Source organism: Toxotes jaculatrix, chromosome 24 (genome assembly GCF_017976425.1).
Source record: "Toxotes jaculatrix isolate fToxJac2 chromosome 24, fToxJac2.pri, whole genome shotgun sequence".
Classification (NCBI taxonomy): Eukaryota; Metazoa; Chordata; class Actinopteri; family Toxotidae; genus Toxotes; species Toxotes jaculatrix.
The window spans coordinates 3,683,498-3,696,190 of NC_054417.1; the positions used below are offsets into that span (position 1 = coordinate 3,683,498).

Here is a 12,693-nt window from a genome sequence, read left to right on the forward strand (position 1 = left end):
GTATAGATAAATGTGCATGCTGCACACATTTACACAGTGTACCTATATACAACCATCAAAAAAAATATATTTAATAGTTTAATTGTATATTCCACGTGAATACGATGTAAATATGATTAAAACGAGTGAAAATGTTTTATTAGAAATAATATTATTGTAAATGAAGTCGTGTTTTTAAAACAGCAAAATGGTTGTTATAGCTGCATTAATAATTTTTCCAAAAACAAATATTAAAACATTAAGGCTCTCTGTTTGTGTCTGCCATGTGGTTTGTGGCGCATGTAATGGTCTTCTCGTAGCACCGTGTCGACGGGGCATAATTGGGGGGGGCATTTGATTAACGGTGGATCCGAGACTCCGCCCTGATTAGCGCTCCTTCGGCGTACCCCGGTGTAGTGAAGGAGCGAGCCCCTTTACGTTCGCTGTAGCCAATCAGCGCTGTCGATGCAAGTCGTTGACCGTGGCGATGTATGTGTTGTGGTAGCTGCTACGAGCGAGGCTAGACAGGCAGTATGGCGGAGGAGGGCAGTGTGTACGAGTTAGAGGGGCTAGAAACACAATTGCAGAGTTTGTTAAGCCGCTACTCAAGTGAGGAATTGCGAGCCGACAGTACATCGTTCTGCTCCGACTTTTGCAAGGTAAGGCGCCGTAGCTGAAGTTGGTGACAAGCTTGTTGTCGAAGATAAAAGCATATATGTTAGCCGACTCCCCTCCCCCAGAACTGGTCGTTACACCGCTAGCATTAGCAGTTGGTTTCGTTAGCATGTAGCTAACGTTCCGTATTCGCTTTGAAAAGCGATCATATACTGCGGTAACGACTTTTAAACGTTATGTCTGACAATGCAGGCTCAGATTCAGTTGATGTTATCGAAGCGTCCGGGTCAGTAAAGTAGTAATGTTTTGGTAATGATCGCTTACTGTACAGCTGGTGAGCTAACTCGGCTACTAGCTTGAGCCAGCTGGCCAGCTAGCCCAGAATTTGTTTGCAAGTTAGCTTGGTTTGTGTGCTGAATGTTTACCAAAGGGAGCCACTGACTGGACAACTTTTTGCAGCCAAACAACGCGTTTGGTAACCGTTTAACTAGCAATGAACTTATTATCTTCTCAGCTGATGTAAACCTAGAGATTGCTCTGCAATCTGTAGCCTGCGTTTTCAGATATTTTCTGTAAAGCCCAACTTAGAAATGACCCGTTTTAACCCCCCACTGTCAATAAAACATGCATGTGTACATGTACTCTAGCAGTAACACAAAACACACACTGGGATCATGAGATGTTTTCATACTTTGAAGTTTTCATGTTCCTGTAACGTTAGAGAACAAAGTCAGTATTTATTTCCACAAACTTAAACATGCTGAATGCGCACTGTTAACTGACCTTGTAATTTTTGTTTTTCCACTTGTCTTTGTTTTATCTTTTCCTGTGCAGCTGGTGGAAGAGTATGTCTCTCGCTGGCAGGTGCCAGTGCCTCAGCTCAGGATCCTTGAGATAGCTCTCTGCTACTTTACTCGAGCCTCCAACTTCTTCTCATCGAACTGTGATCATGTGCTCAACACACTCAGTAGTCTGGCCTTGTGAGTACACACACCTCCCTAAAGAGGTGGCTTTCAGTCTTTGCACACAAAAGGAATAGTAACTGATTTTATTTACTGCTTTAAAATGACAACAGTGACAAATAAATCAAATGAAGGCAATGCCACTTAAGTGTCGTGATTTAGAACTGAATCAAAAAAGTTTCTTTTACTCTACTTGTATGTGCTAAATGGTGTTTCAGATAGTACAGTAGCAGAAGTAGTAGTAGTAGAAGTGTTGTTGTTTTCACTATTACTCAGTGCAGAAGGTAGGTGATGGCAACACATGGTGTTCATTCACATAAAGTTTTGTCACATAAACCTGTAGCGCCAGATGTGATCATGAAACTCGTGATTACAATACACCACAAAAGACAACTGGCTGCACAACACAGTCCTTCTGTGTTGTGCAGCCAGTTGTCTTGAAAGGTGTGCATCCAGACAGATATCCAGACGTTTGCATAACAGCCTCAGTTTTTGGTTTGTCCAGTCTGAGAGTAGACTGGATTTGTCTTTTACTGTTATGTTTGGGCTCCTGCTTCAGTTTTGCTTCACTGTTCAAGTTTCACATTGGTTTATTTGTGAATAAATGAAGCTTTTTATTGCCCATCAGGGAAAAGGCAGACGTCAAACACCTCACTGATAAGACAGAGCATTAACTACGTACACATTTTTTATGAAACACACAGGCATTATAGAATAACACTTCCCAGTCTCATCATACACAGAAAAAAAACATTTCAAACTGAATGCATACGTCAAACAATGTAAATAATCGCACACACAGAAAACACAGCCTTTTGTTTTTATGTAATTGTCGACCATCTCTGAAGTGGTCCAGTATATTCTGGGCCGGTGGTGGCAGTGTTTATGGAGTTGAAAGTCGATTGTGTTTGCTGGCTCACACAAGCACATTTGCAAGCCAGGAAAACCTCTGGCACGCTGCCAGCTGTAGACTCTACTCCATCCATAAACTCTCCGTCCTCTGTCCCCCAGGGTTTCCCTCAGTTTCCCAATTAACTGCATTCCACTACCACTGTTTCCACTACACTGTTTAAAATGAGGATTTGTTGATAGAAGCCGATGATTTTTGATCTCCTCACAGGAGTGTTTTTGAGTTGCTGCTGTTCTTTGACCAGAAGGACTTCGATCAGGAGCCACTGAAACACTTCACTGTTACATTCCAGGTGAGAAGCAAGTGCAGGTGAATCAAAGATTAGAAACTTTAGGATCCCATTTTACATTTTACAGTTCTTCATTGTGTGTTATACCTCTCAGAACAGATAACTGTGCAGGGCATTATTGTGGCAGGAAATATTTCTAAAAATGCTGGTAATAGCATTGTAAGTCACAGATTTTTGTGCCTTGTCCCTCTCACAGGAATGTCATTTGGCCCTTGCAAGGCATCAGAATGTTCACTTACTTCAGGTGGAGCGTTTGGTTCAGGGCGGCGGACCTTGGGCCAGCTCGGTCTTACAGGCAATCCTCAGTGAGTCCAGTTTACCTCAGAATGAAGGTAGGTAACATGTTCAGCATTTGTAGTAAATGAAACGCAGACTGTTATTGTCCAGAGTTTATCTTTATGTGTTCGCTTTAAAACAGGCCCTGTTCAGACCTGGCATTAGGTGGGTGATACAATACATGGAAGTGTGTACTCATTCCTGCTCTCTAATAACGTAAACTTGCTTTGTCCCCGAATTTACAAACTTTAAAAGTGTGTCAAACAACTTGAAATAGACCCAGTCTGTTGTTTTGATTTAGCATTTGGTCTTTGCAAACGGAAATGATGTGTTTAGATGCATTTTAATGCCAGGTGTGAACAGATCTGTTTAGCACTGCCCACTCATGATCGGTTCACCCAAGACACACGTTAATTTCTTCTGGCTTGGCCTTTCCTTAGTGGATGGGTGCATCAGCTCTGAGCTGCCGGTGTTCTTTGAGCTTCGGGTGCGCTACCTGTTGTCCTGTGAGCAGGTCAGTGAGGCCATGGCCCTGGCTAAGTGTTGTGCTCGGCATCCCACGGCAGGACAACACTTGTTCTTCCTCCAGGTCTACCTCACGTGGCTTTACAAAACTTCACAGCATGACCGCCTACATAAAGAGGTGGGTTGAATCACTGCTGTATGCTGGAGAGTAGCATGTAGCAACAACACCACAGTTTTATGCAGGAGTTTTTCTGTTTTTCAGGTGGATGACATTAATGGTAAAGATGCAGTTCACATCATCTGTAGTTTGGAGTGTGAGGAGAAGGATGATTTGCTGCTAGCCCTCAGCCGAGCCTTCCTCTCCCAGGAGCTCCGCAGGGGAGACATGTACTATTTGTGGTGAGTAAACTTAAATTTGATTGTAATCTAATAAGGAGACAGTGTATAACATCCACGAGGTCTATTTAAAGGTTCCTACTTTCTGCAAAAATCGTAGCTGCCAAGCTACACGGCGTTAAGAACAATTATTTTCTCTGTTCTTTGCAGTGATCTTGTCTTCATATGGAGTAAACTTCATTGTCGTTTGAATACATCCAAGCAAGCTCTACTTGAGGAGAGTCATCAGCTGATGCTGTCTGCCACCAATGTCAACTCAATCTTCCCATTCATCAGAGTCATAATGCAAGAGGTGAGACAGAAATTTGAAATGCTGTGTATACTTATAAGATTGTTTTTTTTGTTTTTTTTTTTAAGTTTGAGTAAATTTATGATGATGTTTGGATTTTATTAAGTTCTTTTCTTAACTTCCTAGCTGGGTGAAGATGGAATCCAGTTCTGCGTGGAGCTTTGTGCTAATGCCCTGGAGTCTTGCCTTCCCTGTGATGTCGTTACCAAATCCCTAATCTACAAAACCATAGCCGGCCTGCTTCCCAGTGACCTGGAGGTTTGCCGGGCATGTGCTCTCCTTGTCTTCTTCCTGGAACGCACTGTTGAGGCCTACAAGATGGTATACCTTCTTTACATGCACCCTGATCAGGAGTACCACGCAGACAACAGCCTGATCGGAAATCACGTTCGCTTTGAAACGCTGCAGGTGGAGCTTCTTTATCACAAATCAATCAATTTTCAGTCATTTCAGATGAGCAGTGCAGAATTGGCACATGTCGTTGTTGCTTCCCATATAAACATATTGTTGTTCTGAAACATTTTCTTTTCTTTCTCTCCTCAGGTCTTGAAGAAGGACCTCTATTTTGACCCAGAGTTTTGGAACCTCATTGCTTTGCGGACCAATTGTTTGAAGTTGATGAGTGAGAAGGTGGATAATGCTGCCCTTGAAGAAATTATGGACGACAAGTGGATCCCTTATTATTGCACCAAAGAGCCTGCCTTGCGGTCAAGCACATCATTATGTCAGAAAGGAAGTAAAGGGGCATCTCAAGCAGCAGCAAAGAAGCGGCACCAGAAGGAGGACAGACATCATAAAGAGGATAGTGACACTGCATCCAAAAGACTAAAGGTTGGCCCAGGCAAAACACGACTAAATGTTGATCACGCTGTAAAGAAGAAGGGGTCACGACCTCTGAAGGAAGCGTCATCGGAACCCTTGAGGCGTTCATTTTGGCAGCTGGACAGAATACAGAACAACATTGCCGTGGGTTATGGAGAACATAGACGCACTACACGTCTCTCAGAGAAGAACCCACCAAAACGGAGGATTAGAAAACCCAGGTGGCTTCTGGAAGACTCAGGAACTCTTGAAGAGAACAATTCTCCTGCGAAGATCAAAAAGCACGGGTTGAAACATCAAAAGCACCATGGATCTTCTGTTGTGAAGAGGTCTGACACTGGCCAGCTCAAGAACAGTGCAAAACACAAACCTTTAGTAAACTCACATTTAAAGGCAAGGGAAGACAGCAAGCACCAGAGAGGGTTTTCTTTGGACTCTCTTCAACAAGCCACCCCTCCACAAGTCATTCTTGAGCTCTCCCTGCCAGACAATGAACTTATGGGTACGTTTACGGAGGACAGTTGCAACAGACAGAGAGGATTCCCTCAAGTGCTTCTTTACAGACCTACAGTGAAGCTTCCTGCCTCATCACAACCTGTGAAGACTGCACATCGCAAAGAGGTTGTTCTTAGAGCGCGGGATGCAGCAATGTTTGTACAGCAGCTGCACTGTTATGCTCGGCGGCAGAAAGGAAAAGGTAATGGGTCGAATGTTCACGGCTCAGTATCAACAATCACACGTTCCTCTGTGCAGGGAAGTCCTCCTAAAGATCAACCCAGAAAGCTCTGCAGAAAGCCTGAGATGAAAGTTGGAATCGCCTCTCAGACACCGAAAGCAGATTACATCACGGCATCCCCAGTTTTAGAAAAAGCTCGAACTACAAAGCCAGTCCCACGAAAAACACCTGCAGCAAGAGAGCTCTCCGACAAGTCCTCTGTTGAGATGAAAGATACTGTCGCTCCACAGACACCGGCAGCAGCAAACGTGACAAAGGTCCCTCAACCTCCAAGCAAAGGAAAGGTCTCGCAAACAATTACTTCAGCAAGAGCGCACCACGAAAACTCTGCCTCTGAAATGAAAGCTGCCACTGCATCACAGACTTCTGCAGCAGCTGAGGTGACAGAAGCCCCAGTCTTAGATAAGGTAGCTTCAGCAGGAGAGCTCTGTGAAGAACCGGCTGTTGAGATGAAAGTCACTATCGCCTCTCAGACCCCAGCAGCAGCTAAAGTGTCACAGTCTCCAGGTTTAGATAAGGTCTCTAAAGCTTCAGCTGAGGTTTTACAGACCACAACTGCAGGCAACAATCAGAAGATGGCTACTGATGAAACCCCTCCAGTCTCCAGTACAACAAACAATTCAAACACTGGCACTGCAGATCCCAAGCCCTCTCAGGCCGAAGGTGTTGTTCTCAGAGATGGGGAACAAGAACTCAAGTTACTCTCCTCTCAGACTGAAACTGGCAAAATTCCTTTAGCCCAAGCAAAAGCCAACACTTCAGAGGTGCTCACCGCTGTCAGCAACAGCAGTGCCGAGGTGGATTTCACGGACAAGTTACTTAAAGACTCCAAAGGACATGCACCTTGTGAAAGAGACACAAGCCCCAGAGGAAACATCTCATCACAGACTAGGGGTAGTTATTCACCTACAGACCAGAGCAGTATAAACAACATGTCTGCTCTGACACTAGTAACAGAGATGGTGACTGAACTTGGACCTGAGGCACTCGATCGAGATCTGGTGAACGATAAACAGCGAGCTCCAGAGAACAGTGACTCCATGGAGTCGACAGCTGGGAGTAAACCCAAAGTACCTCACAAAATTCGGACTACCTCCAGCTGTTCTGTGCCAGTATGGGAGGCCTCTGTGGCTGCTGACATGCAGCTGAAGAAAGGGAAGGAGGGAACTCAGGATTTTGCTCCAGAAACACCTGAAAACAATGAGCCCATGGAAACACCGCCTGAATCAGAGGAATCCAAGTTGGAGTATTGTTGCACCTTCTGCAGCAAGGTCTTTAAGGGAAATCGTGTTGTAGCACATGCAATGTTCCATTATCGTAAAGACGAGTGCATGTTCTGTGGGACGATGTTTAAAGATGACCTGCTGGCCATGATGCACCTGTCTGATCATATAGAGAAGCTGAAGAAGAGCAAAGAGTCAGCTGGTAACAAAGCCCAAGAAAACTGTGTCTCAGAGACCAAAGATATTTCCACACCTAAAACCTCTGCCAAAGATAAGGCCACAAATATGTCTTCAGGTCAGTGTAGTAGTGGGAGGCCGAAGAAATCTGCTGCCTGTTCTAAATCAGCGAGCCCATCTGAATCCAGAAAGTTGCGATCTAATGACAAGCCAGCGGATGGTCAGCAAAACACATCAAAGCACCTGAATAGTGAAACTCCTGTTCATAAGGTAAATGGGCACATTGGCAAAAAGAAAGAACCTGGGCATGCAGGCAGAAAGAAAGAGCTCGACGCAGCGAAAAAGGACTTGGAAGCCAAACAGCCACTTACACAGCAGGAGATCTCCCAAGAAAGAAGTAAAGCATCTGAGAATCCAAAGCTGCCAGAAAGCCAAGACATGGAGATGGATTCCTCTGCATCTTCAATTAAGATAGAGTTTGGTTGTTCCACTGAAGATAAAATGCAGGAGACAGAATCTCTGCAGGTCCTGAAGGCAGCAACAAAACAAAATGGGAAAGCTGTTGAAGAGAGAAATGTGGAGCGACAAGAGAAAGTCTGCTGTCCTGTGGATGGATGTGCTTGGTTTACAGACCTGTCAAAGAACCGTGTTGCACTCCTGTACCACGCTCTGGAAGATCACTACGGTGAGGTCAAACCCTTAGAACTGGCGTTCCGTGTCGGAAACAGTAGATGTACGATTTGCATGAGGGTTTTGTGGAGTTTTGAACACTTTAAGCACCACGTTGAAAGACACCGAATCACTCCTCGCCATCCTTGCCTTCACCGGGGCTGTACTGCCAGGTTCAAGACCGGAATGGAAATGAGACGCCACGCCAGGAGGCACAATCCGCTGCAGGCAGTGTGCTGCCTCCCTGGTTGTTCTCAACTCTTCATCTGTCTCTGGGCGCTAAACCTTCATGAAAGAGAGCACTATACGTCCAAACCAGACAAGATCACAAATGAGCAAACAGGCGACAAATATAATAACACAGCAGTGGGGAAGAAACAGCTGGATCACAAGCCCAAAGAAGCTGTAAATAAGATGAGTTTAAAGGCTGCTCGTAAGTTAAGAGGACAGGCCACACAAATCTCATCTTCAAGAAGAAGAGCATCTGTGTTGAAGCAGGAGTTGAGAGAGCGAAATGAGACCAAGGATTCAAATGTCTTAAAAAATCTCTCCAACAAAGACACCTCTGCACAACCTGCTGTTTCTAATCTGAGATTAAGGCAAACCTTGAGAAAGGGGCAGGTAGCAAATACAACCCTGACAGCACCCAAAACCCACAAAGTCGTCTCATCATCGTTGCTTAAACACAAAACGAAAGAAAGGTACAAGTTAAAGAAGAAGCAGGTTGAAGTAAACACAAAGGTTCCTGCAAGAAGAGGACGTCCTCCTAAATCAAAGAAAACCATGCATGATGAAAATTCTTCCACTGGTCAAAGCAGTGAATCTGTCAAAGAAAAAACTGCTCTGCCAATGGATCCGAAGAGCCCTGCTCAGAAGCCCTGCTCGGAGGAAGAAAAGAGCGACCAGGACCGAGATGATGTCAAAAATACAGAAACATCAGTCGATGAATCAAAGTGTAAGAAACCAGTGAACAAGCAGATTAAGAAGAACCATGTGAAACAAAAGGCAGCCTCACGTAACACCTCTCCAACTGTAAGCTCAAACAGTTTCGACCAGTCAGTCACCTCCGTTTCAGCAGACAAAACACACAGGTCAACAACTGACAAAATGAAGCAAATGCACAAAGTGAAAAAACGCTCCGCTCCTCAAGAGAACGGTGACCAAACTGCTCCTTCAGACTTCAGCAAGTCAAAGAAGCACAAGGTTACAAATAACAAAGTCAACACGAAGGCTGTTAAGAAAATATGTCCCCTGGAAGAACCAGAGTCTGCCTCGAAAAAGCCTGCAGAGGAAATATCTGTTGTCCCACCAGGTGAAGCCGAAGCAGCAGGAGCAGCACCAGCGCTCGTTGCAGAAGGTTTTCCTGACGAGGATCGAAAAGCAGTGGCTGGAAATGCAGACTTAACAGAAGACAGCACAGGTAACTCTGTACCTCGTGTTACAGCAAACAGTTTGAACGATGCTGCCGAACCACCCACCACGTCAGGAGAGAAACCACAGACGGTAACAGCAGAGGAAAAGTCAAAGAAATCACACATCTCAAAAAAAGAAAGACATAAAGAAAAGAATATCAAAACTGCTTCTTCAGACTCAGGCAAGGCAAGTAAGAAGCACAAAGATATTAATAAAAAAAGGGACGGAAAGGCAGTCAAGGAAAAACGGACATGCAAAGAAGCGGGGAAAACATCTGCCTTGAAAAAGACTGCCAAGAAATCTGATGTCCAACATCAGGATGAGACCAAAGCAGCAGCATCAGTAAAGAGCACCCTGGATAAAGAGGGAAAAGTAAAGGAACACGCAACATGTGACAGCGCTGGTCCGTCCACGGTAACAAAAGAGAAGAAAGCAAAGAAATCTAATGAGTCAGAACACTCTGACCCCAACAAAGCAAATACGAAGCGCAAGAATATTCATGAAGAAGGCGACACAAAGATTGTCAAGAAAAAATGTACAGATCAGGCTGTTCCATCGGCATCCAAGGAGCCTGCCACACTCAGTGAGGACAAAGCAGCGGTACAGGAGAGCTCTGTGAGTGAGGAGGGAAGGACTGCAGCAGAAACACCAGAGTCTACCATTAGCAGCCCTGCTTACTCTTTAATAATGAACGGGCAAGCGGCAAGTGAAGATGTGAAATCTACAGTGTGTAAGGACACTCTCGCCAAGTACAGTAAGAGGCCGTACATGCGGCTGCCGCCTACAGCTTACCTCGATGAGAAGTACATCACCATGCCAAAACGGAGGAAGGAGATGCTGCTTTTCCAGTCGTCTCAGAGAAGTCCCCCTCCTGGACAGGCCTGTGTGACGGCGGCTCTGCAGAGACAACGATGTGCCAATTGTTTCGCTACTTTTAACAGTGCGGAGGATCTGCAGAGTCACCTCCAGCAGCAGAAGTGCTCAAACCTCTTTGGGTTTGACTCTGATGATGAGGGTGAGTGTGAAGCCTTATTATTGATTGAATAGTTCTGATTTAGCTCTGACAGCTGTGTTTTTCAGGCGTGTCGTTATTCTCATATATTGTTTTTTTTTTGTTTCAGGCAACATTTGAACAGGCCGACTTAAGTCAAAGTGGACTGTCGTCTCAGATGCATAATGGACTGACCTGTGGACCTGCATGGAGCCTCCGGATGGATCGTACCTCAACAGATAATCGCTCTCTGAACGACCTGATGATTATTCTGGGCAAAGGCTAATGCGTCAGGAGATATGAGCGGGGGAGACCGACAACTGAAAGGCTTACCTGGCTTCTGCTGCAGCATGTGCCTGTAATGCAAGACTCGGGAGCGGCCAGAACACATCAAATAGCCAATCAGTAAAAAGACTACTGAACTGAATCCCAGTCAGACTGTTAGCAGAACAGCTAGCACTGAAGTGCCTGCTCTGGAACAGCCGAGCTGTTTCCAGCTGCTTCACCCGGTATGGAGATTAAGCGTTGTGACTTAAAGACTGGACTCTTGAAAGCTGTGAAAAAAAAAAACTGACGCTAGATGAAAAAGGCTGCTCCTGCTATCAATAGGATACATATTTTTCACATCAGTAAGCCATAAAATAACTTTGTTTGCTTTTTGCACTCTTCTCATAAGATATTCTGTTCACTTTTTTCCTGCTTAAACTCTCAAAGTGATGGGAATTGTACAATGAAAGAAGCACGAGAAGTTCATGCTCTTTTAACATCCTAAAGTTACAAACGAAATATAGACAGAGTCTGAACTTTGAAAGTTGTAAGATTGCTGTATCAAAGTCTTCTTTCAGAAACTTTTATGTAATTAATTCTTGTTTAAATACGAATTTTATTTCTTAAACCAGGTTGCCCGTGGGGTTGATTAGGTCTGTGCCGCTTGTTCTCATCGTGAGTAACCAGTAGGGGTCAGTGTGCACCAATTTTCTTATCATACATAACAGATTTCTTTTTTTCCTTTTATTAAATTTATGATATCATTAGCCTTTTTTGCAACAGACAGATTTATACATACACAGTTGCTCCACTGCCTTTGTTAGTGTACAGCCCAAGAAACGCTTACACTTCCAGTCACATCCATCGAGCTGTATTTCCTTTAGCAATAACAACCACCGACCACAAAATGTGCCAGTATCCCACTAATGTTTTGCTGGATTCTGTCACTGGTCGTGTTCTGTCTGTAAATCACTGTCAGTGGAGCGGCTGACATTCTGGCTTCTTATTTCTCACCTACAGACTTTTCATTTTTATCTGGAATGAATTGTCCCCAGACCGTAGAAACTTTGTGACTTCTCGTTTAGGGTGAATGTTCTCGTTCAGGATTCCCTCACAGGGAAACACAGATGTGGCAGTCAAACTATCACAGGCTGAAGTGTTACTGAGAGGCCGCACCAGTCTTTCATGAGCAGCAGCAGCAGCAGGTTCTATTTATTTATGTTTTATTTTCTATCTTTTGTAAATATTTGAAGAGTTTTGACGGCTTATTATATAAGGGGGTGTTGGAGCCGGGTTTATATTTTGTTCTTGAAGAAAAAATAAAACTTATTTCAAATGGCTTTTTTTTTTTTTTTTTTTGGCCTTCGATGGTGTTCAGCATACCAAAGAAGTGCATGTTTTTGTTGAAGGAACGAGTTGTTTAGTGCACTGGCAACAGATAAGACCCAGCAATGGGCTGCAGAAGAAGAGAAAATATTAAATTATGTCCCAAGTAGGCTGATCAAAAATCAGAAGACTCATAAGATAAATCCTCACTTTTGCCACAGGTTGGTTTATGTCAGCCTTTCAATATAACAGTCAGCCAACACTTGCACTACTTAAACGATAAAACCAAGGAGGGGAACTGTACTGCCAAGTGTGCATAGACCACAGGGTTTTTTTGTTTTTAAAGCTCAAGATTTTCTTGCAATAGTAGGGAAAGTCAGCCAGTCAAGACTAAAGTCACAGCCCCCCTCCACCCACAAATCTGTTTGTTCTTTTTCTTACTTTTCTTGAATGTTTGACCTCCATTGTGCAGAGTTTGAAGATTTGAAATCTGAAACATACCTGTCAGAACAGCAAGAATATTTATCCATGCAATGTCAGCGCCGCAAAGTACGTATGCACCTGACACTGTTCATTTTCCATCCACAAATGATTCAATTTCAATAACCCTTTTCTGATTTGAATAGGAACTGAACCCACAGATGCACCCAAGGCACTTGGATTTCCACCAACATCTCAGGGTAATTTTCTTGCAATATGAGCACAATATGTAGAGAATGGCATGTAGTATTACCATGAAATAAAAACTACTTCTGTCTGTCACAGGTGAGCAGCCAAAGTAGATCTTAACCCTGCTGCTTCTCAGTTGTATAATGTCTTGATTTAGCACAGCTGTACAGAAGTAGTCATAGATAAAATATGTTTTAGGTAGCTGAGGTTTTCTGGGTT

The 12,693-nt window shown here is 44.0% G+C and overlaps 1 protein-coding gene across 1 annotated transcript; it reads left to right on the forward strand.

Annotated features, from left to right (window-relative positions):
* Positions 1-499: 499 nt before the first annotated feature.
* Positions 500-10,830, forward strand: LOC121178045. The gene is made up of 10 exons (XM_041032539.1): positions 500-638; positions 1,429-1,574; positions 2,677-2,758; positions 2,952-3,087; positions 3,472-3,674; positions 3,759-3,895; positions 4,043-4,184; positions 4,308-4,589; positions 4,725-10,236; positions 10,343-10,830. The coding sequence occupies exons 1-10, from the start codon at positions 513-515 to the stop codon at positions 10,351-10,353; spliced, it is 6,777 nt and encodes a 2,258-aa protein (XP_040888473.1). The 5' UTR covers positions 500-512; the 3' UTR covers positions 10,354-10,830.
* The last annotated feature ends 1,863 nt before the right edge of the window (positions 10,831-12,693 follow it).

Excerpts from the sequence above, each read along its gene's own strand:
- LOC121178045 (XM_041032539.1), top strand. The coding sequence starts at position 513 with ATGGCGGAGGAGGGCAGTGTGTACGAGTTAGAGGGGCTAGAAACACAA. Across the intron at positions 3,088-3,471 it reads CAGTTTACCTCAGAATGAAG|TGGATGGGTGCATCAGCTCT; the intron begins GTAGGTAACATG and ends GCCTTTCCTTAG. Across the intron at positions 4,590-4,724 it reads TTCGCTTTGAAACGCTGCAG|GTCTTGAAGAAGGACCTCTA; the intron begins GTGGAGCTTCTT and ends TTCTCTCCTCAG.